This window comes from Temnothorax americanus, unplaced genomic scaffold (assembly GCF_048541705.1).
Source record: "Temnothorax americanus isolate GAGA-0224 unplaced genomic scaffold, ASM4854170v1 Scaffold119, whole genome shotgun sequence".
NCBI classification, from domain to species: Eukaryota; Metazoa; Arthropoda; class Insecta; order Hymenoptera; family Formicidae; genus Temnothorax; species Temnothorax americanus.
Genome location: NW_027509252.1, coordinates 18462 through 43992, shown reverse-complemented (window position 1 = coordinate 43992; position 25531 = coordinate 18462). Strand labels below are relative to the sequence as shown.

At 33.1% G+C, this 25531-nt stretch overlaps 2 protein-coding genes across 8 annotated transcripts; one reads left to right on the top strand and one right to left on the bottom strand.

Moving 5' to 3' along the window:
- Positions 1-16809: 16809 nt before the first annotated feature.
- On the bottom strand, positions 16810-21354 carry LOC143908873 (DNA polymerase alpha catalytic subunit-like). Its single transcript, XM_077426705.1, has 8 exons — positions 21150-21354; positions 20658-21068; positions 19718-19890; positions 19204-19351; positions 18354-18624; positions 18139-18259; positions 17763-17991; positions 16810-17505 (listed from the first exon to the last, which is right to left on the bottom strand). The coding sequence occupies exons 1-2, from the start codon at positions 21352-21354 to the stop codon at positions 21061-21063; spliced, it is 213 nt and encodes a 70-aa protein (XP_077282831.1). The 3' UTR covers positions 16810-17505; positions 17763-17991; positions 18139-18259; positions 18354-18624; positions 19204-19351; positions 19718-19890; positions 20658-21060.
- Positions 21355-22872: 1518 nt separating this feature from the next.
- LOC143908870 (uncharacterized) lies at positions 22873-25243 on the top strand. 7 transcript variants are annotated; one of them, XM_077426700.1, is made up of 8 exons: positions 22882-23093; positions 23460-23547; positions 23695-23997; positions 24069-24191; positions 24278-24394; positions 24479-24695; positions 24800-24967; positions 25047-25243. In XM_077426700.1, the coding sequence occupies exons 1-5, from the start codon at positions 23065-23067 to the stop codon at positions 24317-24319; spliced, it is 585 nt and encodes a 194-aa protein (XP_077282826.1). In that variant the 5' UTR covers positions 22882-23064; the 3' UTR covers positions 24320-24394; positions 24479-24695; positions 24800-24967; positions 25047-25243. The 7 variants fall into 7 exon arrangements, with proteins under 7 accessions (XP_077282829.1, XP_077282826.1, XP_077282825.1 ...); XM_077426701.1 differs by having other exon boundaries at positions 22883-23093; positions 23483-23547; XM_077426702.1 differs by having other exon boundaries at positions 22884-23093; positions 23824-23997.
- The last annotated feature ends 288 nt before the right edge of the window (positions 25244-25531 follow it).

The window sequence follows — 25531 nt, the reverse complement described above, 5'->3', positions numbered from 1 at the left end:
TTATATATTACATATGCATGAATTTTCTTCTAACAATATTTGTAATGTCATCAACTTTTCACGCTTGTTGAATATATTTGCACCATGAGCACCAATAGCTAATCCCATCATATCTTCTCGAATATTTTAAATTCATCGGTATATCTAAAATAAGACAAATTTTACATAATGCAAAAACAGTAATTATTACTTACATCTGCTTATATATATATAATATACAATTACAAAGATAAATCTGTATAAAAAATCTATAGTTACTGTAACGTATACCAGATTAGATTTGTACGCGAGCAAGAGAAATAAATATTGAAACATTACAGATGACGTTAAAAGACATTAATATGTAAAATATAATTTATATATATTTATTTATTTACTATGCTTTAAAAAAGCTGATCAGAATCGAGAAAAACAATGTATCAATTTTTTATTCAAAATATAAATGTTATATATATTATATTTATATAAATAATCCCACTAACCTCGCGCAACCGACGCCAGCTGTCACATCACACGACACATACACATATGTATGTACATACATACACGCACGCGACGAGAAAAACGATGTATCAATTTTTCATTCAAAATATAAATGTTATATATATTTATATAAATAATCCCACTAACCTCGCGCAACCGACGCCAGCTGTCACATCACACGACACATACACATATGTATGTACAAACATACATACACGCACGCACGCGACGCCACGCGAAACTCGCAGCGCGATCTCGATCGCCGCATCGTATATCGACCGCACGCACGCATCGGCCAATCACGCACGCGGAAAAGCGGCAACACTACGTGCGAGATATTCGACTCGCAAAGCTCACTTCTCGGTAAACATGCCTTTTTTAAATATAGACTAGCACACACGCGCGTTACGCGCGCGCTTTAAACTTTTTCCGTTCCATTCACCTTCAAACACTCATCCCACATCACCATTTTTCTCCGTTAAAATGTATTTCCATTCTCATCGACTGTACCAATGTTCATTCGCCACCTCTCGTTTCTTTTTTTTTCTCCGTTCACTTCACATACCTGTCTCCCCTATATTTTGTTTTCTTCTTTTTTTTTACATCTTGCATAAGACTTATCACACTTCGCTTCCTCGGCTCTCATTTTTTTCTTTACACTTAACTACTTCTTACACTGCACTAACGCGCGCGCCATCCATGTCCATATGTTTCCCGTTATATTTATTCTAAAATATTTATCCCATTCCACTACTTCTCTCCGTTAATTTATTCCATTTTTTCCTCTACTGTACTAATATCTAATTGTCACCACCTCCCATTTCTTTTCCCTCTCCGCTTACTTCACGTACTTATCTCTCTCATATTTTTTTTTCTTCTTATTTTTCATATAAGACTTCTTACACTCTAATTTTTTCATTCGGTACCTTTTTTTGTCCGTCAACAGCAACGTAAACAAAATCGGGCTTAACAGGCACCCCTGTCTCTAACTCCCCTTCCTGTTCAAAACCTTTCTCCCAACTCCTCTCCCACCCTTACCCTGCATCCCTCAACAGCTCCTTACATCTTATCACCAAGCCCTCCCTCACTCCTCTTTTTCTCATCGCTTTCACCAGAATCCTTCTGTCCACCGAGTCAAAAAAGCTGCCTTCAAGTCCACGAACAACACCTCCATCTTCCCCTTCTTTAATTTACCTGCCTATTTATTAAGTAATTTAATACATAGATGTTGTCCGTGGTCCCTACTCCTCTCCTAAACTCTGTCTGACTCTGCGGAAGCAATCCCTTCTCTTCTACCTCTTTCCTCAACCTTTCCGCCAAAACAGCAGCGTACACCTTGTATGCCGTTTGTGCTAACATCACCCCTCTGTAGTTTCCCACTTTCTCCCACTTCCCCTTTTTTATGGGCACTATAATTTCCTCCCTCCAACCTTCCGGCCAACCCTTTTCTTTTCACACTCTATAACATACCTCCCACAACAATTTTTTCACCACCTCTCCTCCAAACTTTCATACCTCATTTGGAATTCCATAATTTCCCATCGCCTTTCCTTCCCTAAGCTTTCCCACCATTTCCCACATCTTTTCTCCCCTTATCTTCTCCTCTTCTCCTCCAACTCCTCCCAACAAATCTCTGAAATAACTATCCCATTCCTGCATACTAATTCCCTCGTTCAACCTTCTTCTCCTCTTTCTCTCTCTGTTTACTATCTTCCATATATGTCCCTCTGTCCTAATCTCCTTTATCTCCCCTTCCCATTTCTTCACTTCTCTTCTTTTCTTCTCCTTATACAACTTCTTGTATCGCTGTTTTTCCTCACTATAACTGCCACTCTTCCCAAACTCCCATTGTTCTCGCGTTGCCAGTGTTTGTAGCGCCTCTACAAATCTTGCCCCACTTTTGAGGAACTAAAATTCAATATGGCTGTCGAACCGCTCGATTTAAATACATAATAGCTGATTTTTTCATATTATTATTATTGCTATTTAGAAAAATTATGATAGAAAAATGGCTAGGAAGCAAAAATTAAGCTACACTGCTATTGTCACAATTTAATTATTACAAGTTTTATTATAAATATTTCGAAATAGGAAAAATATAAAAAATAATAAAATAGATATAAAATGTGTACATGTGTGTATGTGTTTATATGTATGTACGGTGTTATGTGTGTATATGTATGTGTGTGTGTATAAACATATTTTAATTTAGATGCGTATACCTGGATAAAGTACCTGCAAAAAAAACATAATTGTTTTAATAAATACCTCATTCTATTCCCTTCTTTGCGAGTGTAAACATAATACTTCCCCTTCTTACCTTTCTTAACATATCTCATAGCCAATGATTTAGCTTGATTATACATATAATTTGGCTGGAATTCAGCCAATATTTTTTTATTTAATATTTTATTAAGAAAATTGCACCACTGCTGGATAAATTCCACTGCAACCATATCCAACAACTCCTTCAAAGCAGACTTACAGTGCATTGTTAAATAATTTGTCTCCGTCGCCATGCTATTTAAAACTTGTTCTTTTAATTTGATATTGTGGCAAAAGTTTGGAAATTGCACTTTAGTCTATCTATATCTATAAAGGAAGATGTCCTGACTGACTGACTGACTGACTGACTGACTGACTGACTGATTGACTGACTGACTGACTGACTCATCAACGCCCAGGCCAAACCCCTGAACCTAGAGACTTGAAATTTGGAGGGTGTATTCCTCTCATGACGTAAGCATCCACTAAGAAAGGATTTTTAGAAATTCCACCCCTAAGGGGGTGAAAAGAGGTAAAATGTGTTTTTTTCACGATTGTTTTGACTGACTGACTGACTGACTCATCAACGCCCAGCCCAAACCCCTGAACCGAATTTTTACCAAAAGTATATGAAATAGGGGTAGAATTTTCCGGGGAGTGCCACTATGTGTATAGTTTTTTGTTATCGATTTTCTGGAAACCGATTTTTTTAATTTTTCCTATTTTTCGAAAAATAATTGATCAAATCTCAACAAATTATAGATCAAACAGGGATAGAATTTTCCGAGGAGTACTATGAAATGTATAATTTTTCTACTATGAAATGTATAATTTTTCGTTACCGATCTTTTGGAAGCCGGTATCAAAATTTTTTCAATTATTTTCCGAGGAGTACTGTGAAATGTATAATTTTTCGTTACCGATTTTTTGGAAGCCGGTATCGAAATTTTTTCAAATAATTTTTACCAAAAGTATGACTGTCCTGACTGACTGAAGAAATAAGGGGGTGAAAAGGGGTAAAATGTGTTTTCACGACTGTCCTGACTGACTGACTCATCAACGTCCAGAAAAAACTTTATTTTTTATGAAAATATTTTTTGATTTTAGAAAATGATCAATATGTCCAACATTAATTCCAGGAGAAAATATTTCAAAAAATTTAATATTTACACCAGAGTTCTGAGGAAAAAAAATTTAATATCAAAAGTTAAATAAATTAAATTTTATTTTATAAAAATATATCATTTCTTTAAAATCTTTTTAATTGAATATCTCGAATTTAATTAAGCAATGTATTCACTTATATAAATGGAAATAATTGATAACTCATTCTTCTGTTTTATATGTGGCATGCTTCAAATATATTTATCATCTTGCGAGGTTTGCCTCGAACACTACAAATTTAAAAAACTTAACGTAATCATTGCTGAAGAAAGTTCGAGAGAGAGAGAGAGAGAGAGAGAGAGAGAGAGAGAGAGAGAGAAAGAGAGGGAGATAGTGTCTTTGTAAGGAGAAGAAGAAGACGAAAGGAAGGGAGAGAACAGAGTAAGTGGTAATATGTTTTGAAAGACAGGAAATTTATAAAAAAAACGTAATTAATGTTAGAGAGAGAAAAAGAGAGAGAGAGAGAGTGTGTGTGTGTGTTTGTGTGTATGTATGAACGTTTATTATAGCCTTTATATAGTTTTCTTTATTCTTTAAAGATATTGAGAGTCGAATTGGAAGGAAGGAAGAAGAAATAAATTATTCGAAAGTGAGATTGAAAGATAATTTTTTAAAGTAAAACTATTAGAGGAACTGTATTTTTTGAAGAAGAGAAAGACGAAGAGAAAAATTTTTTAAACAGGTAAAGTTATATACGTGGTAAATTTAAAAGATGAAAACTTAAATAATTTGGGACATTTTTATTAATGTTAACCATTAAAAAAGCATACATTTAATAAAGAGTAAAATATATTTATTTGAGATAGATTTGCATAATTAATAAAATTAATGAAAGAAAGAAAGAGAGAGAAAAATAAACAGAGAGAGAGAGAGAGAGAGAGAGAGTTATTACTTTTTTTTTTAAATTACTTTTTTAAAAATCTATATCTATAAAGCAAAGATATTTAACGGCAGGAAAAGGGCCAATAAATCTAAACCGATAAAATAAATATAACATATATTTTAAAATTTACTTTAAAGAAATCATAAATTATTATCTGTATTATTTTAAGCAATGAAACTGGATATAGATATAGATAGATTAATTTGTGAATTTCTATTCCTTTAATTATTATGTTTCAACATACTATATTTAATTCAGTAACTTACTATCATAACAACATAATATTGAAAATCATGAAATTATTACGTTTTAATAAGAAGGTTATTTTGTTGATACCTAGCCATTGCTGGTTGGTGCACCTAGAGGGTATTTCGTTTGTGAATTTTTATTTATGTAAATATTATGATTCAACATACTATATTTAATTATTAGAATTGTTGTCATAGCTTAACATAATATTTACATTCCTGAAATTATTATCTATATATATAAAGGAAGATGTCCTGACTGACTGACTGACTGACTGACTGACTGACTGACTGATTGACTGACTGACTGACTGACTCATCAACGCCCAGGCCAAACCCCTGAACCTAGAGACTTGAAATTTGGAGGGTGTATTCCTCTCATGACGTAAGCATCCACTAAGAAAGGATTTTTAGAAATTCCACCCCTAAGGGGGTGAAAAGAGGTAAAATGTGTTTTTTTCACGATTGTTTTGACTGACTGACTGACTGACTCATCAACGCCCAGCCCAAACCCCTGAACCGAATTTTTACCAAAAGTATATGAAATAGGGGTAGAATTTTCCGGGGAGTGCCACTATGTGTATAGTTTTTTGTTATCGATTTTCTGGAAACCGATTTTTTTAATTTTTCCTATTTTTCGAAAAATAATTGATCAAATCTCAACAAATTATAGATCAAACAGGGATAGAATTTTCCGGGGAGTGCTATAAAATGTATAATTTTTTGTTACCGATCTTTTTGGAAGCCGGTACGGAAATTTTTTCAATTTTTTGGGAAATAATTGACTGAATCTGAAAGAATTGTATATGAAGTAGGGGGTAGAAATTTACGGCGAGCGCCATAATGTGTACAGTTTTTGTTACCGATTTTCTGGAAACCGGTTTTTTTAATTTCTTTAATTTTCGAAAAATAATTGACCGAATCTCAAAGAATTGTATATGAAACGGGGGTAGAATTTTCCGGAAAATGTTAAAAAGTGTATAATTTTTTGTTACCGATTTTTTTGGAAGCCGGTATCAGAAATTTTTCAAATTTTTCGGGAATTAATTGACCGAATCGCCAAAAATTATATATGAAGTAGTGGTAAAATTTCCCCGGGAGTGCTATAAACTGTATAATTTTTCGTTACCGATCTTTTTGGAAATCGGTATCCGAAAGTAGTATTGACTGTAAAATTTAATAACGTCAAAGGTGGCACTAAATAAGTTTTCACTAAATAATTAATTGCTCGCGACAGTCACGAATTGAAGTGACTGATTTATCAGTTTTGACATATAATATGTGAAAGCAGCAACTTCATACCATAACACAGACAAATGACATAGACACTACGCGGCGCATCGTCGTATATTTTCGCGTTATTAAGATTCGACATCGACCTCTATATCTAGGGCAGCGACATTATCCTTTGGTTTACCCTTACTAACAACTGACATATACTGAGTGAAATTATTAACTTATCTATACAGAATGTGAGAAGCCGATTAACTTGAAACTTGGTGACATTTATGAGTATATGTTTGGCTCGAACTTCTGAACTCGAATTTCTGAGCCGAACATATACTCATAAATGTCACCAAGTTTCAAGTTAATCGGCTTCTCACATTCTGTATAGATAAGTTAATAATTTCACTCAGTATATGTCAGTTGTTAGTAAATGTAAAAAGAAATATATGGAAAAAGAAATACATGGAAATGGAAAGTAATCTAAAGAAAATGGATATTGAGGAAGAAAAATAAGGGTAAAAAAATTAAAAAAATCTATATATATATAAATATATATATAAATTTCCCGGGAAGTGCTATAAAGTGTACTATTTTTTGTTACCAATCATTTTGGAAACTGGTTTCAAATGACCAAATCTCAAAAAATTGTATATAAAAACAGGGAGAGAAAGAAAAAGGGGAGAGGGAGAGAGAGAGGGAGGGAGAGGGAGAGAGGAGTAAAGGAATAGAGGGAGAGAGGAAGAGAGGGAAAAAGAGAGAGAAAGAGAGAGAGAGAAAAAGAGAGAAGGGGAGAGAGAAAGAGAGAGAGAGAGAGAGAGAGAGAGAGAGAGAGAGAGAGAGAGATTATTTGCGTGTTTTACTACATATGTCCTCCGGGGCGAAGCCCGGGTAACCAGCTAGTTATATATATATCGCTTGTTGTAATATATTTGTTATTTGTTCATTTTCTAATTTTTTTGCTCAATCACTGCATATAGGTATCCATTTTTCACGCATAAAACTCAATATTTTGTGCACATTCACAAAAACATTTCTTGCTTCTACTATTGGTACAGCAGCTTCAGCACAATCTATGTTGGTGTTATTATTTTCCATGCGTGCAATTTCTGCTGCGCGAAACATAGTCATTAATGCTAAGGAATTATCCGTTTCGTTTTCTTCACAATTAGAAGAGACGGAATGCTTGGACGTAATATTAGCAGTAATTAGTGTTTTAAATGCCGTTCCAAATTGGTAAGGAGTTGGGTTGACATTCCTACGTCCTACGTCTCTTATTTGGCCGAAAAAATTTTCTAGTACGTCTTGATTTATATATTTTAAATTAAGATGTGTAAATCTACTTCTTTGAAGGACATCCCATAGACGTGCAGCACCTCGGATCGTCCACATCCAATTTTTTAAGCACTTTGGTGCATTTTTTCTTATTGGTTTTAGTGTTGTTTTTTCAACAAATTGCATATTATCCAACGTAAATAATGCCTTTTGCCAAAAACGTTTATGCGTGCTTTATGGACTAATTATACTACTAAGGCCTTGTCCTTGTTTGCCATTAAAGGAATCGAATAATTCATCAAAGAATAATAGCGTTCTTGATGTAGCAGCGGCGCTTTCTGGCAACTGTATCGTGCCTTTTATAGTTTCAACAACACCTGCAATATAAATAAATAATGCGTAAAGTCAGAATATTTTTTTGCTTTTGACGCGCATGCAAATTAAAATTTTTCAGAACTTTTTGATAAATGACCATTATTATTTACCTTGTTTATAAGATACGACTATGCCATGTAATGAGCCACAGTATGGCTTAACACTTGGACAGCATATTTTACTCTCATCTTTGGAATCAAAGCTGGATATATATGCTTATCCACTAATTTAGGCATCATCCGTTGTTGAATATCTGAATACTTGTTCAGTTTATCGATAGTATACAAACGTTCGATAGCATCCCATGTGGCGTATGGACATTTCAAATCTGTTGATACATTTTTGTTAAGCATTAAATGTTTAGTTAGTAAGTTATTCCGCACGCCTTTTTGCAAATGAACATAATCAAAGAGTGGTATAATTTTGTGATTTTTAAGAAAAATAATGTTATCTTTTATATGTCCTTGTCAGGGTTCAAAATAATGCATTACTTTTTGTAATGAATTACGGTTTCATTAAAAATTATTTTTTTAATAACCAATACAAAGGTTTTCAATTACGCATTATTTTTTAAATAATTAGTGCGGTTTTTTCCATTACGCATTACTTTTTAAATAATCAATGCGATTTTTTTTATTACGCATTACTTTTTAAATAATCAATGCAATTTTTTTCATTACGCATTACTTTTTAAATAATTAATGCAATTTTTTTAATACGCATTACTTTTTAAATAATTAATGCAATTTTTTTCATTACGCATTGCTTTTTAAATAATCAATGCGATTTTTTTATTACGCATTATTTTTTAAATAATTAATAAATAAAGAAATAATTATTTTTAAAAAAATTAATAAGTAATGCATTATTTTTTAATTTGAATTTTCATTACTCTGGTTTGTACTTATATTAAGGCTGCGTTCCGATATTCACTGTCAATACCAAAAATCTGTAGTTAGTTACTATAGATAAACTATAGATTTTCAGAGTACTTGCACTTTATTTTAAATAGTATTATTAAAATTTAAAACATATTAGTAGTATTTATTTCAAGTTAAAATATTTTATAATTGCTGAATATTTTATATATTATTAATTGATATGATAACAACCTATCAAATGTTTTGAAAAACCGGAAGCGCTAATCGGGAAATGGCGGAGCCAATCAGCATAAGAAACATTAGTTGGCTTAACTCTTCTTTGACCAACTTTACCAAATTATAAGTGACAACGCTATCTCCTGATATTCGCAATAATCGATTGACCGTTGAGAGGATCATATCTATAGGTACATACATGACAATTAATGTTACTGCTATGTCTCTTGTCAATCAACATGATAGCGCCCATGGAAAATGAGAGGGCCACAGTATTATGTACACGTACAATTTACGTACTATATTCATTCTTCGCTTATTATATGTGTGTATTAAGCAGGGATAAAGTTTAGCAATATTTATTTTCAATAATCCGTACATAAAATAAATAATAAACAAAAATTTCAACAATGTTTTTCATTACGGATTACTTTTTAAATAATTAATGCGTTTTTTTTATTATGCATTACTTTTCAAATAATCAATGCAATTTTTTCCATTACGGATTACTTTTTAAATAATTAATGCGATTTTTTTATTACGCATTATTTTTTAAATAATCCATGCGATTTTGTTTATTACGCATTATTTTTTAAATAATCAATGCGATTTTTTCTATTACGCATTATTTTTTAAATAATCAATGCAATTTTTTCTATTACGCATTACTTTTTAAATAATTAATGCGATTTTTTTCATTACGCATTACTTTTTAAATAATCAATGCGATTTTTTTTATTACGCATTACTTTTTAAATAATCAATGCAATTTTTTTCATTACGCATTACTTTTTAAATAATTAATGCAATTCTTTTTATTACGCATTATTTTTTAAATAATCAATGCGATTTTATTACGCATTATTTTTTAAATAATTAATAAATAAAGAAATAATTACTTATTAAAAAATTAATAAGCAATGCATTATTTTTTAATTTGAATTTTTATTACTCTGGTCCTTGTGGTTCTGAAAAAAATTTAATGCATGTTTAGTACTTATACAATACAGGTACACACATAAATACATATATCAATACATATGTAAATTACTCACTATTACCATGTAGTGCAGGTCGCGTTTGTTGTATCAATAAATTGATCGGTGCAATATTAGTTCCCCCTTGATCGCAAACGCTTGCAACTGGTTTGAAACCACACTTTATAAGTGCTAGCAACCATTCTTTGATGCATCTGGCTAATTGAATTGAATTTGTTGCACTATGACTGTATCCGTAGCCAATTGGCATGTGCTTTCCAGAGGCGAGACATCTTATATAAAAAACAATCGCATGATCTACTATCTTTCTAGTTTGTTTTGTACCCCAATCTTCCAAGCCAATTATTTTATCATTTTTTGGATCATATTGGACAGCAGGTTGTATAGACATTTCGTCATAAATAAGCACCACATATAAATCTTTAGGATCAATCTCTTTCTTAATTAAACATAAATATTGTAGAATACTTTTATTACACCCAGTATCAATAGGAATATTTTGTAATTGTTTCTTTAAAGTGACATGAGAAGGAAAGTGTAGATATTTAGAAAAAAAATTATATGATGTACGTATTTCTATTTTCTCTTTTTGCTGTTGGTGCAATACTTTCATTTCCTGTTGTTGCTGATGGTACAACACTTCCATTCTCTCTTGTTGCTGATGCAGCACTTCTATTCTTTCTTGAATTTCTTCTCTATTTTGAGATATTGTCATTTCTGTCCGTTGCTGGAATACTTCTTCTTGCTGGAGTTGTTTACCCGCCTCTTCTGAGCATGCTAATTCCATGCATGGGACAGCAGTATTTAATAATCTTCGATATCTTGGATTGCAAGAGTAATCATTCTCACGAAAATGTTTATGACACACTCGTAACTGTTTTATAACGTCTTCATCTGTAATATTAAACTTCAAAATCTGTAACTATCGTTTGCGGCGTTCTTTATTGGTAGGAATCCCATGTGACGGCACTATCTTGCCCGATTTGCATCCTTGTACACAGCACGATCTTGCCATATTTTTCTATTTCACACTATTTCTAATTACCTTTAGCAACGTTTAAAAAATATATTTAAACGTTCTACGTTTATGCAATGCACTACGACAGACCACGACAGACAATGTGAACTGAATGCGAACCACGTTGCTAAAAGTTCACGACAGCAGCCAACAGCAGCTGACCGCAGCTGACAACAATCAACAGCCATATTGAATTTTAGTTCCTCAAAGGTGGGGCAATATTTGTAGAGGCGCTACAAACACTGGCAACGCAAGAACAAGGGAAAGTTTACCGGCCCTGACTCTTCCTTTTTTCCTTCTCTATTTCCTTAACATGAGCTCTTTTGCTTTCTTTTTTTACATTCTTCACCCCAACAGCCCCCTTCTCCGCCCTTTTTGCCCTTCCCATTCACTTTCCTTAATACCTTCCCTATCCTCTTTTTTAGCCCCTGCCACTCCTCTTCCACTTCCCTTCCTGAATTTGCTTATCCCCCACTAACTCTTTAAATTTTTTCCTGCTTTCCTCTGATCAATCTCCTCTCTCATTTCCGTCTTTCCCCCCTACCTTTTACCCAAACCGTCCTCCACCCATTCTACCTACGCCGTCACTGGCTGGTGGTCTGAGTCGACCTCCGCTTCTACCACTACCCGTTCTATCCTCTCCCTTGTCCTCCTGTCCCCCAACACGCAGTCAATCACCGACTCCCCTATACTCCCTCTCCCTTAAAAATCGCCCACCCATGCTTCTCCAAAAACCTACATAACTTTCTTTCCTCACCGTTTGCCTTGCCATCTTTCGTTCTTCTTTTCTCTTCTCCTCTCTCTTCCTTTCCCTCTTCTACAAATCCCTCCTCCTTCCCAGTTCTTGCGTTAAAATCCTTCCTATCAACACCCTCACTCCCGTCTCTATCTCCTCCACCCATTACTTTAGGTCTTCCAATTTCCTGCTTATATCTTATTTATATACACTCCTACTATGTTCCACCACTTCTTCTCTAACCTTATCTTTATCGATAGCATCTTTTCTTTATCTTTTTTCGTCCTTCCTTTTTCCATTTTGACCCCTGCCCTCGCCCCTACTATAATTCCTCCTACCGCCCTTCCCTTCTGATTCTTTCTTTTTGCTTTCTGCATTTCCCACACGTAACCTCTCGGCAGCCTTTCCTTTATCTATTCTCATCCCTTACCATCCATCCATTTCTCACATAACACCATTACATCCCATTCCTCCAGCCCCTTCCAAAACTCTTATTTTTATTTGTTAATCCCGCCACATTTCAAAAAGCCACCTTATATATTCCCCCCCTCTCTCTCTCTCTCTCTTTCTCTCTCTCTCTCTCTCTCTCTCTTCTCCCCCTCTTTCTCTCCAAATCTCTCTAAATTCTCCCTTTTATCCTTTTCATTCTCTACTCTTCTTTCATCCACCCGTTCTCTCTCTTTCTTTTCTACTCAACCTACTTTTGCACTTTCTCTGTTTTGCTTTCCTTCCCTTTCCCTTGCCCTGCTTCCCAACAACTCTTTCTACTATCCCAAAGCACATCTCTTACCTTATCCCACACCCACCACTCCCCCTTTATCCAAACTTCTCCCTGCCCTATCCGTACCCTCTCCTCTTGCCTTCCATGCAACTTGATTTACCCTCCATTTTCTTCTTATGTCAAATCTTCTTCTATCTAAGTACTTTTGTCTCTCAATTTCCACTTATTTCTCATTATTCTTGATTTCTTTTCCTCACTCCCTACTCTTACTACTGCTATACCTCCCTTCTCTTTTTTTCCCGCATCTATTTTTCTAATCTTCTCTATCTTAACCTCTAAGCCTATTTTTTTTATCACTTCTATTCCTACCGTATCTTCTATCACTCCTTTTATCAAAATATTTCTCTCCCTTTCTCCCCTCTCCTTCACTTTACACCTCTTTTCCAGCCTTTCCACCTTCTCTTTCCAATCAGACTTCTTCCTCCCCCCTCCTTTTTCCCTCCTTCGCATCCTTCTGCACCTTTTCCTCCATCCCAAACTTCTTCCTTCAACTCCATTTGCATCCCCTCCAATTTTCCTTCCAAATCTTCTATTCTATTCTTAAACTCTTCTCTTTCCCTTCTTCATTTCTTCTCTCTCTCCTTTTTAGTTTGTTCCTTATCTTCTCAACTTCTTCCACCATTGCTTCCCTTTGCCCCTTCGCCACCTCTCTTAATTCCTCTCTCACTCCCCTTAACCCCTCCTTCAGCTCTTATCCTAATTCTCTCAAAAACTCTTTCATATCTATATCTTCTTTCCCTGGTGGCGTTCTCACTATCTTCCTGCTTTTCTTGAAAAGGTCCTCGCTCCCTTTCCCAACCGCTCCTTCTTCCTTCTCCATTGTATTTCTCTTCTTCTTGAAAAGCTCGTCTACGTTCCCCGTACTACCGCGTCTCTCTTTCCAGTCTTTCCACAATTCTATGGCCGTACTGCTTCCCCGCGTTATTCCCAAACTCCCCAGAATTCCCAAGCTCTTTACCCAAGCGCTCTATACTCTTCCCCTTCTACGATCTACGTCTGTTTTTCTAACCTCAATTTTCCTGTTTCTCTTCAGCCTCCACGGGCTCTTTCTTTGAATCCTCCGCACTTCCACCACTCTCACATCTTCCCTCTCCCACACTGTGCTCGACCTTCGCTTACCACACACTCTCTTTCGCTCTACCTCTCACACTCGCACTCCATTATTTGCTTATAAAATCTGTCGTCTCACATCTAACCAATCGGAAACGGAAGTCCCACATTTATTATTCCATTATCCCTCTTTTTTTTTCCTTCTTCTGTTCCTTCTGTCTCTTCACTATCACACTTTACACTTTACACTTTTAATGTTTCCCACCGCCATCCTTCTTATTTCTCCCACCCCTATAATTTCCCCTATTTTTTCTCTTTATTTACCAAAAGATAATCTATTCAAACAATTAGAATCAAAAGCCATGCGATCCAAGCTTAGGTCTTTGAAAGCCTTATATTAGTTTCTGTATACATATATGTCTATATATATACATATAATTTATGTATATATTTATATTATATTATTACATTATATATATATGTATATATATAGACATATATGTATACAGAAACTAATATAAGGCTTTCAAAGACCTAAGCTTGGATCGCATGGCTTTTGATTCTAATTGTTTGTATATTGTTACGATCCTATTTCTCTTATTATTATTTATTTACGTCGCCTGAGAAAGACGTTTCAAACTATTATTAACCGATAATTGCGATAAATATTACCACATGCCTCGGTTTTCGAATTGGTACGACGCCCTACACGGAATGAGGGAGGTTCCAGGTTCGAATCCTGGCTGAGGTAATATTTTTCGCAATAAATTTCTTTACAGTTTTTAGATAATTAAATCGAGTCAATTTAATTCCTGGGAGGGAAGGGTTTTTAATTCTAACAATTACTGTGTTTTAAGTCCGACAAATAATCGGCGCGCAGTTCGTTGGAAAAATTGTATGTATATATATAGACATATATGTATACTGAAACTAATATAAGGCTTTCAAAGACCTAAGCTTGGATCGCATGGCTTTTGATTCTAATTGTTTGTATATCGTTACGATCCTATTTCTCTTATTATTAGATAATCTATTAGTACAATCTTACCTTCTCTTTTGTATGTCCACTTTTTTCTCTCATTTCCCGTCACATTCTTTTAAATAAATTAATATTATTTTTAGATAATTTAATTAATTTATGTAATTAAATCAAATCGATGTAATTCCGGAGAGTTCCAGGGTTTTAATGTTCCAACAATAGCTGTGTTTCAAGTCCGACAAAAAATCGGTGCGCAGTTAAATAAGTTGGAAAAATATATGTATGCATACACATAGAAATTAATATTAGGCTGTCAAAAATATAAGCTTGGACCGTATAGCATTTTATTCTAATTTGATTATATATAGTAACGGTCCTATTTCTCTTATTGTTAAGATTATTTTGTTATTATTTTTTATAATAATTTTATTTTATTGCCCATTATAAGCATATTGTATATATATTTTTCAATTTTTCCTAATATGCATATTTTTTAAGTTACAAAAAATGCAATATGTATAAATAAAATCTAATTAATATTTATTGATTTACGCAATTTAAATTTAAATCAATTTCGATTTGACAATACAAATTAAAATTAATAATGAAAGAGAAACTACAATAAAACCAAGTACATCTCTGAAATATTTTTGAGCAAGATTAACATATCTTTTTTTAGTTTTTTATAACATTAAATAAAATATTTATAATACCATAGGATTATTAAACAAATAAATTACTAATAAATTATTAATAAATGAAATCCATATTTTTAATGTAATATACATAAGTTTTAGATTAGATTATGACATAAGAACTTGTACGGTTGAATCTTCTCCCATTTTTTTTGTTCCAGCCACGTCTCCATCAACCCCCCGACATCTTACTTTCTTATCTTTTCCCAAACCCTTCCTTTTTTCCCTTCACTCCCGCTACATTCCAAAAGCCTATCTTTAGGCTTCCTTCCTGTTCCTTCCCCTCCTCCTTTCTCCTGTATTCCATTCTTTTCCCTCACCATCTTTTTCCTCTCTTTCACTCCTTTTTACTTTCCACACTCTATTCTCTCTGATTTCTTTCCCCCTTCCCCACAGCCTCACCACATTCTCTTCCTCCCTACTCTCCCTCTCCTCCCTCTTCACTCCGCCCTCCTCTCCCAACGTTCCTTCTCCTCTGTTCCTCTTTCTCCACCCTCTTTTTTTTGCTCTTCTCTCTCCTTTGCCTTTTTATCTATCAGGACTTCTTTTTTTTTTCATTCCAACTCCACCACTTCCCCTTTATCCAAATCTTTCCGTATTTTAACCAATCTCTCCTCCTATTCCTTCTCTTCTTCTCAGTTATCCTCTCCAGGCTCCATTGCATTTTTCTTTCTTTCAAGGTCATGTCATTTTCTATTCTTTCCATCCTCCCTTTCAACACATTTTTCTTCTGCATTACCTCTCTTTTTCTTACTCTATCTTTTAACTTAACTAAAACCATCTTCTCTTTCCCCGTCTTTCTTCCTTATCTCTTTTACCTCATCCTTTATTCCTCACTCCTCCCCCATCTCTAGCCATAGCTTCTCTACCGCTTTCTTTTGCCTTCCCTTCACTACCTCCACCCCTTTCACTACTACATTTTTCCTCCTTTTGTTTCTCTCTTTTAACTCTCTCCACCTTTCTAGCTCTCTTACCTTCGCTTCCATTGCTTTATCTCTTCTGCCTATCTCCTTTCAATATACCCCTATAGTTGTTAATTTCTCTGTAAAGGATAAACATGTGTTTTGTACAGTAATGAATACATTTGCTGTTAGAAACACTTTCCACATTTGCATGCATTGCATTTTTATATAAATCGATGCATGCAAGTGAAATGTTTATAACAGCAATTAAGTGCATTCATTTCTGTGCAAAACACGTATCATGATGTTCATCCTTTACAATCAACGAATCTGTTGTATATTGAAAAATTAATGAGCGATATAGTGTATATAAAGAAGTTAACTAATATATAAATTTAAATATATTTGCAATATAATAAATATTTTTATAATATATTATACCTTTCTCTATATTGTTTCTTTTCTTCTCCTTCTTTCTCCTTTTTCTATCCCTATATCTTTCTTTCGTCTTAAAATACTTTTTACTTTTTTATAAACCGCTTAAGGTATCGATACAATAAATAATACTATAAAAGCTACATTTGGATGGAACGGTAATAATTTACATATCTTACCTCATAATAGCGTAATAAATGAAAACGATTTATAGGAATAAATATAATAGTATTTATAAAATAAAATTAAGTATGAAATAAACATATTTAAAAAATATTATTTTAATGATTATACTATCTTACGCGTCATTAACAGGCGAAGCAAATAGATGCTATGATATACAGGATACCTTTAAACAATTGTTTCATTTTTCAATAGATATACTGTAATATAATCGTATAAGCGTCATATTTTTTTTACACAGAAATACTAACGCAAATTATTCGGACATTGTCACTAAAAAATTAGATGCAGATAGCTTGTAATCATACAAAAATAGACATCTTTTTAATTCACAACATATCTCTCATTTACTACCGATCATCATTTCAGAATGATGCATTTGCAACGAAACAGATACGTCAGCAACATTCGAGATCATCGACTGGAAAAAGCATTCCTTTTTGTCTATTCGTTGTGACGGATAAAATCGTATAATTTCAGCACTCAGCAGTGGAATTACTTCAATTGATGCGATTTTAAGACAGAGCTCAATTCAAAGAATCCTCGTTGTTACTAAATATGCTTACAAGGCCTGTGAACAGCGCTAATTTCCCTGCCATTCGCATATCTTTCTTTTTCGTGGCTGTATCCTGATTAGGCATCATCTTGTCCGCAATATGTTTATAGACTTTTCCATTCAGCATTAACGTAAAAAATAAAAAGCCGTCGTATCATCTGAAATCGTTATGTATAATTGTCTTGGTATTATAATCAATTTTATAATAAGTGTTTCTTCTTCGATAGCATAAACAAAATTAATTGTAGGAAATCTACATTATTTTATCTTTTTCTAAAAATAGAATAAGAAACGAAATTAAAAATCAAGTTTTTTTTTCAAATAATAGACAACTTGAATTAATTATAATTAATGTTTATAAGAACAATTTTATATTACTATTAAAAGGATTGTTTAGAGCACTGATTACACTAACATTTCCTGGTTAGCGCTTATTATGGCATGTTTTATTTTCCAAATTTTACTTCCAAAATATAGAAAATACCTTCCAGCCTGTATGATACCACGTATGCGCCAACGAACCTGCACGGTAGCATTTTCAGAATGCATTGTGATGTTTAAGGATGTCAAGCTTGACGTGTGCAAACTTCATATGACCAATGAACCTTAATAGTATCAATTGCTTCGCATAACTGACAAGTCCCCTGCAATATTTTTTAAGCATATTATGAGAAAATAGAAATACTTAATGTTAAAAACTCTCAATTGCTTTAAATACTTAATAAAAAATTTAAAAAATTCAGTTTATCTGTACATGATAAAAAACAAAACTGCAATATATCTAATCTTACCAGATCTACTTTGTCTTAGTTGTTGTATTTTCCAATAAAGTTTAATGTCATAACGTGTTCACATACAAAGGTCCTACCCATTGACCTACCCATTCGTGGACGGAACAAAAACCATTTAGTCCTAAAGATATTCGTAGAAAAAATTTATTATTATAGAAATGAGGAAGAAGGAAAAAGGAAGCTGAAGAAGAAAACAATTCAAGTTATCAACATACGTTTTTTGATATTACATCGTCCATTACTCAATATATTGGCCAGGGATGCTGCCAAAGAAGGTTTTTCAGTTACCATCAAAGCGGTTTTCATTTTGACGCAATATTTTCTTCATATGGCATTACAATTGATTTCTTCTTCTGTCATGTGGCACCGATTCCTAATACTCTGACGAGCTCGACACGGCTAAGATTAAAGGCTTGGGGACATTCATCTCCGAATCGTGAGAGACAAGGGGACTCACGCAAATCAAACATTCCGAATCGTGAGGAGCTAAGAAAATAATAAATATGCAATAAGCAGTATATATGAAATAGAGATAAAAAAAAATTGAAGAATATAATAAAATTAAAAAAAATTGCCAATATAATAAATAAAGTTTGCAAATTATAAATTTACTGTTTTCTCACAATTTTAAAGTGTACAAATTAGAAATTTGCACATTGGTTCATCATTTTATTTTACTCATAAAGCTTCTTTTATGAAAAAGTCAAATTAATAAATATTAATAATTATGTATCAAATAAAATATAAGCTTCCTCAATAGAAGAGCTTTATAAGTGAGCGAAATAAAATGATGATGCAATGTATAAATTTCTAATTTATACATTTTAAAATGGTGAGGAAACAATATGCAAATTTCTAATTTGTACACTTTTTTATATTAATAATAATAGCTAATTGTTTACCGAATATTAAACATGGATAAACGATGTATTATGCGCATCATGCGTGAAACAGAACACATATATACACTCTGTTTCATAACTTAATATAAAATATGTATTTAATATAAACATTAAATTGTGAAATGTTCAATATTCTTGAAACGATAATAATTTTTATTATTACCTCTCCATATATCTTAAATGTAAATGAATTTTCTACGAACTCTATATTTGTAATATTATCAACTTTCTACGCTTGTTGAATATTTGTATTATAAGCACCAATAGCTAGACCCATTTGATCTTCTCGAACATTAAATTCATCGATATATCTAAAATAAGGAAAATTTTACATTGCACATCTCTTTACACAATCTTGTTCAAGATAAAGTTTCTCTCTCTCTCTCTCTCTCTCTCTCTCTCTCTTTCTCTCTCTCTCTCTCACCCCATAATACGTATATACCTATATATACATGGAGTTAAAACCATAATGGTGTAAGTCACTTTTTTTAACCTATCGAGTTAAGTTTATAGATGCAGTCTACATATGCAGATATGTTGAAAGAAGAAAAAAAAAGTAATAAAAAAAATTGACTTACACCACTATGGCTTTAACCCTCCATATATAATCCTATTATAACTGTATATATATTTATGTTAAAAATATATTTTGCATAATTTATCTCAAAAAGTATTACCTTTCTACGTATTCATTACTGTGTAAATCACATTCCTTCAACAACTTTATGAATGCCTCATCGAAACGTTCTACCAGTGTCAACACACAATCATCTATTTTATACAGCGTCGTTTCAAACTTTTGCATTTTTTCCATTATTGTTTCGCTATTACCGTAATACGCTCCAATATTCTGTAACAAAAATATTTATCTATTTCATACTTGCTTATTTTAAATCTTTTATTAAAGGGAAAGAGGCAGTAAGAGCCGGCGCGGTAAATAGGGCGCAAGTTATATATATTTCTTATCGTCAATACATAAAAAATTCGCGAACGTTTCGACCATTTTTGTGGTCATTTTCAGCGCAATAAATTAGACGTGTAAATTAAAAACTCTATTGTAACGCGGTCCATGGGCTATTGTATACTCGCACGTTGCACATTCCTTTTTCCATGCGGTCATTCCGGTGTGTGTGCGCTACTCCATAGGCAAGCAACCTTGAGTCTCTCCCAAGTTAGAAGGCCAGGAGGACCATGCTGATGCATTTGGTACTTCATTATATGTTACACGATACAATGAAATCGTGAACGGTATAGCGCACAAAACGGTAGACAACAGACGCAAGTTATCTTGACATTGCTTTGAGAGATAATACTTGATCGTAGAACGGTACAGCGCACAGATAACGGACGCAAGCTGTCTCGACAATGTTTCAAGAGTTTCGACCAGATGTTTCGACCAAAAAATGGTCGAAACGTTCGCGAATTTTTTATGTATTGACGATAAGAAATATATATAACTTGCGCCCTATTTACCGCGGCGGCTCTTACTGCCTCTTTCCCTTTAATCGATTTAATCACGAGAGCCTTATAATTTTTAATTCTTAAATCTTCTATTTTATATAAATTTACATTACACATACGTACATACATATATCTATTTTATACACAAATACGTACTTCGACCAATACTCCGGCTTTATAGCATCAGAAACTTTTGGAATGTAATCAAATATAAAAGACACAATGGAAAACTTAATCTATACGATTATAACCGGGCCGAAAGTATGAACGTCGCCTATCAATTGTAGCTCGTGCAAAAGCTCTATTTGCTCGCGCCTGTCCGTGCGTTTTTTACCACAAGCTGCAATTATCTCAGAAAGTTACTTCAACACCGCACCAATATTAATTTCTACGTCCTTGACGAACATCTTCGGTTTCTCGAAGGGAATTGCCACGCCGCCTTTAACGGTTTTCCACTTTCCTTTGCCATCATCTTCGTCACGTTTCTTTTCTCGTTCTTTTTCTTTGCGTTTTTTACATTGCTCCTTTCTTTTCGCTTTATCCTCGTCCTCCTCCTAGGCTAAAGCACTATGTAAAAAAAATTGTGTTATATAATATATTATGCTTCATGTTATCGGCGTTTTAAATATACAATATTTCGCGTCTTACCTGTTTTCAGAGCGGCGAGACTTTTAGCGTAAAATCGACAATGCATCGCCCCCAAGCATCCATACATGGAATTGGCTGTGAGGTTCAACGCCATTTGCCTAATATGGTAATCCATTTTCTGTTCCGGCAATAAATTCGGCGCTTTCATGAGTTGCTTGATCTGCTGTCTGCTTTTGACTAATTTGTGAATCTCCGTCGGGATCATACCTGACTCCAGATTTAACTCGAGAATATTTAATTGCTGCACTGTGTAAATTACGTTTTAATCCAGATATTTACTTCATGATATTGTTTGCATATAAGAAAATTATCTCGACGTCAGCATACGCCGCACTGGGCACGATGGTAAAACACAAATTGTACTCTTGCATAATACTCGGATTAAAACATCTTGTACAAAACCGAAAATTGAAGTCCATCAGCAGTCCCAGCTTGTCATAGAAACCTTTCTTCGGATCAAGTACGAGGCCTCCAGCATACGCCGCAGCTTTCTTCCTACGCGAGCCATTTAACATATATCTAGTTTCGTAATAACGACAATTTATAAAAATATATTGAGATCTCACCATCGCCTCGCCCATTCTTTTCAATTTTCTTATCCAGCGTTATGTAATCTTTCAAATTAAAAGCATGTAACAACAGATATTTGTTTCTCTCCGCTCTTCCGCCTAATAGCGTCCTTGATAAAATGTTACCTATATTCATTCAATTCGCAAAATTTAATTATAATTGCATTATTATATTTTATAAGTGAAATGGGAAATATAATGAATGTACCTGCTAAACAAATGCGATTTGAAGCGCGAGCGATATAACATTGAGATCCATCACTATAGTCATAATGTATTTTGCTTCTTTTAACGTCACATGCATATGATTTAGCACTTTGTCCACTGTATTGAAGAACGATGGAATTTCCGCTGACGTGATCTTTTTACATTCGTGTTCTTTCATCTTTAATACCTAAATATTTGTCAAAATTAAGTTATTTGGTCGAATAAACAATATAATACCAATATTACGAGTATCGTATGACTTACTGCTCTGCAGAGTGATTGCAGATCATAACTTCTGACTTTTAAGTTTAATTCCTTCACCGAAACTTGTATATCACAAATTGGACGACCAACAAATCCTTGATTAAAGATTATTTTTACCTGTATAAATATTACACGTATTATATTTTATGTTAAAGAAATTATCTTATTTACATGCCAGTTATATAAACATAATTTTAATATTTTACTTAAATATACCATACTACAAATTGTTACAAATTGTAAAGAAAAAAAGAAAGAAAGAAAAGACTAAATTACGTGAAAAGTGTATTCGGAAATAAAAACTGACTTTTTATGCACATCTGACCGTGTTAGATTCAAACAAGTCATTTTCACTATCATCATGATGCTATTAACACAGTTTTGAAACGTAAAAATCTAATGTTGTTAAATAACTCTATTAATAATCGTAAATCAAAAACTCAATTTTGCTTTGGAACCCTCAATAATGAAGGGTAATGTTTAAAATCTTTGTTTATTTTGCCCTTTTTTACCAGGGTTACAAACTACGTTTGAGTAAACGTATTTGATAATAATTTAAAAACATAAAAATTTGATGTAACCATAAAAAATTTTGTTTTAAAACAGTTTTTTAATATTTTTTTCTGAGGCTAATCCTTAGATAATTAATAAATTTACAGCTTTAAAGAGGTTATGATGGTTCGATTCTATTATTTTTATTATTTATAGATCTCTAAAAAGGCTATATATTATATTTGTCGTACGACGGTGTGAAGAAAGTGATCAGAGAAGAAGAGAAGAGAAGGAGAGAGAGAGAGAGAGAGAGAGAGAGAGAGAGAGAGAGAGAGAGAGAGAGAGAGAGAGAGAGAGAGAGAGAGAGAGAGAAAGGAGAATCGATGTGCTTTGGAAGCCTCAATAATGAATGGTAAGTGTTATATCTTTTGTATTATTTTGTCTTTTTTAGTGGTAAACTGTGTATGTACCTACGTATTTGATGTAACGTATTTGATAATAATTTAAATAACATGATATTTAATGTAACATGATAATTTGTGTTACAATTTTATATTATTTTTCTAAGGTTAATCCTTAGGATAATTAATATCTTACATGTATTAAAAAAGTTATAATGGTTCGATTCTATTATTTTTATTATATTATAGATCTCTAAAAAGGCTATATATATTACATTTGTCGTACGACAAATGTAATATATCAGCCTATAAAAATCAAAGTTTTGTTTTATAAATTTTTTACACATTTTTATATGATCTGAAATTTCTTTTAACAGTATTGTATTTTACGAAATGACAGAGTTACACAAACGATCTATCGGGGAGCGAAGGCTAAGGAGATACGCCAAAGCTGAAGCTGAGAAGGTATTCGCTAATATATTAGAAGATGATGAGGACATTTTAAACGCGATTACAGCAAATAGTATTATAAATTCACATGAGACTCAAGATATCTCTCAAGATTCTATTAATAATATTAGTGAATCTGCACATAGCAATGAAAATTTACAGCTTTCAAGGCAAATAAATGATGATAATAATAGTGAATACGTTTATATGAGACATGATCTGTTAGCAAATATTGAATCAGATAGTAACTCAAGTGATGAAGATGAAGAAGACAATAATGAGGATGAACAGGTGAATTTCAGGCAATGGCTAAGAGAATGGAACTTAAAACACAATATTACAGTAGAAGCGTGCAGAGAACTTCTTGCAAAACTAAAACTATATCATCCAGAATTGCCCTTAGATCCGCGGACTCTCAATAAGACGCCTAGAGCAACATCACATCTAAAACAGTCGAAGAGAATGGTTAGTGATGTTTTTTATTTTAGCATTGTTATAAGCATACAGAGATATTTTATACTTCTCCTTTTTTACAGCAAATAATGACGAGATTCCAGTCTCACGCAAAGATGATTTTGATTTTCATGATGATCAAGAAAAAGATATGTCCGACGGGACATATGAGCCGCATATGGATACGGATAGGGGTTCATCTGATTGTAAGTCAGTTTGTGTGTACACCCTCTTTATATATCAATTACAACTTCTTTGATTCTTCTTTACATTTTAATTTGGTTTTTCACAGCGAGTTCAGAAGCTGACGAAAACAGAAGTCTGGAGAACATAACTGAAGAGGAAGAACCAAATGAGGACGATCCAGTCCAAATAAATACAGCCGCTGATGGAAGAACAGGCGTCATAGGTACAATTTACTATATTCATGAGTACAATATTATTTGTATATAGTTTGATGAATATTAAATTTAATACATTTCTTGGTTTTCAGCAATTTTGAAACATATATGTATGAGAAAACTAAAAAAATAGAACGAAGGCAGGAAAACTTGGAAAACAATATCGAGGAGATTAAGCAACTTCTACTTTCTAGAACAGAGACTTTGACTCACCCTAAAGATTTACTAAAGCTGCCTCTACAAGCTTATGCTGATTCCAAACACTTGGAGGAAAAAATAAATCGAGAAGAGTCACAGAAAGACTATGTTGTAAGTATAAAGAAGTTATTAATTATTCAGTATTCTCTGCTTTTTATATATATATATATATATATATATATATATATATATTAACATTGTCATATCTTTTTCAGATCAAGAGACTGTGTCTAGCTGCTAGAGGGACCAGTGATAAAGAATGCGCCAAGCGAGCGTGATGGAAAAATTAATGTCCAATCATGTTGGTACCTTTTACAGTTGGCAGGGAAGTGGCGGAAAGAAAGATTCATTTAAAAACACTGTTATGATGGAGACTGTAAGACGTAAGTATCTTTAAATTCTGTTGTGTTTATATTCACTCTACTCTCTGCGTGCCACCAAAACTGTCTTTATCTTTCGCAGTTGCAATAAAGAAACTTTGTCATGATGTGGATATGGGTACTGCTGAAGACGCAATAAAAGACTGGCTCAAATCAAGAAAATTTGCCAAGAATAATGCTATCCGTAATATTGAATAATCTGACAAAAAAAATTTGTGTCCATTTTATTTTTAAAATTTGTAATAAGTTTTAAATAAAAAACGTCTCGTTTTATATATATATATATATATATATATATATATATATATATATATGTATATAATGTTTGGTAAGCATCACATCAAATCAAACAAACTGTCTCAGTAAAAAATTTTTAAGATAAAAAAAATTTAAGATTATTTTTTTGTGTTTTAAAAAATTTTGACTGAGACAGTCTTGTTTAATACGATGTGATTCTAGCTTATATTTTATTTTCCGTGAAACACGTTTTCGAGAAACGTTTCACTAACGTTTTGTGAGAACGTTTATCACAAACGTTGAGCAAACGTTAGGCAAACGTTTAACCAG

Coding starts and splice junctions, on each gene's coding strand:
- LOC143908873 (XM_077426705.1), bottom strand. CDS start 21,354: ATGATCCCGACGGAGATTCACAAATTAGTCAAAAGCAGACAGCAGATC.
- LOC143908870 (XM_077426698.1), top strand. CDS start 23,065: ATGTGCTTTGGAAGCCTCAATAATGAATG. Junction 23,094..23,459: donor GGAAGCCTCAATAATGAATG/GTAAGTGTTATA, acceptor TTCTTTTAACAG/TATTGTATTTTACGAAATGA. Junction 23,998..24,068: donor TAAAACAGTCGAAGAGAATG/GTTAGTGATGTT, acceptor CCTTTTTTACAG/CAAATAATGACGAGATTCCA.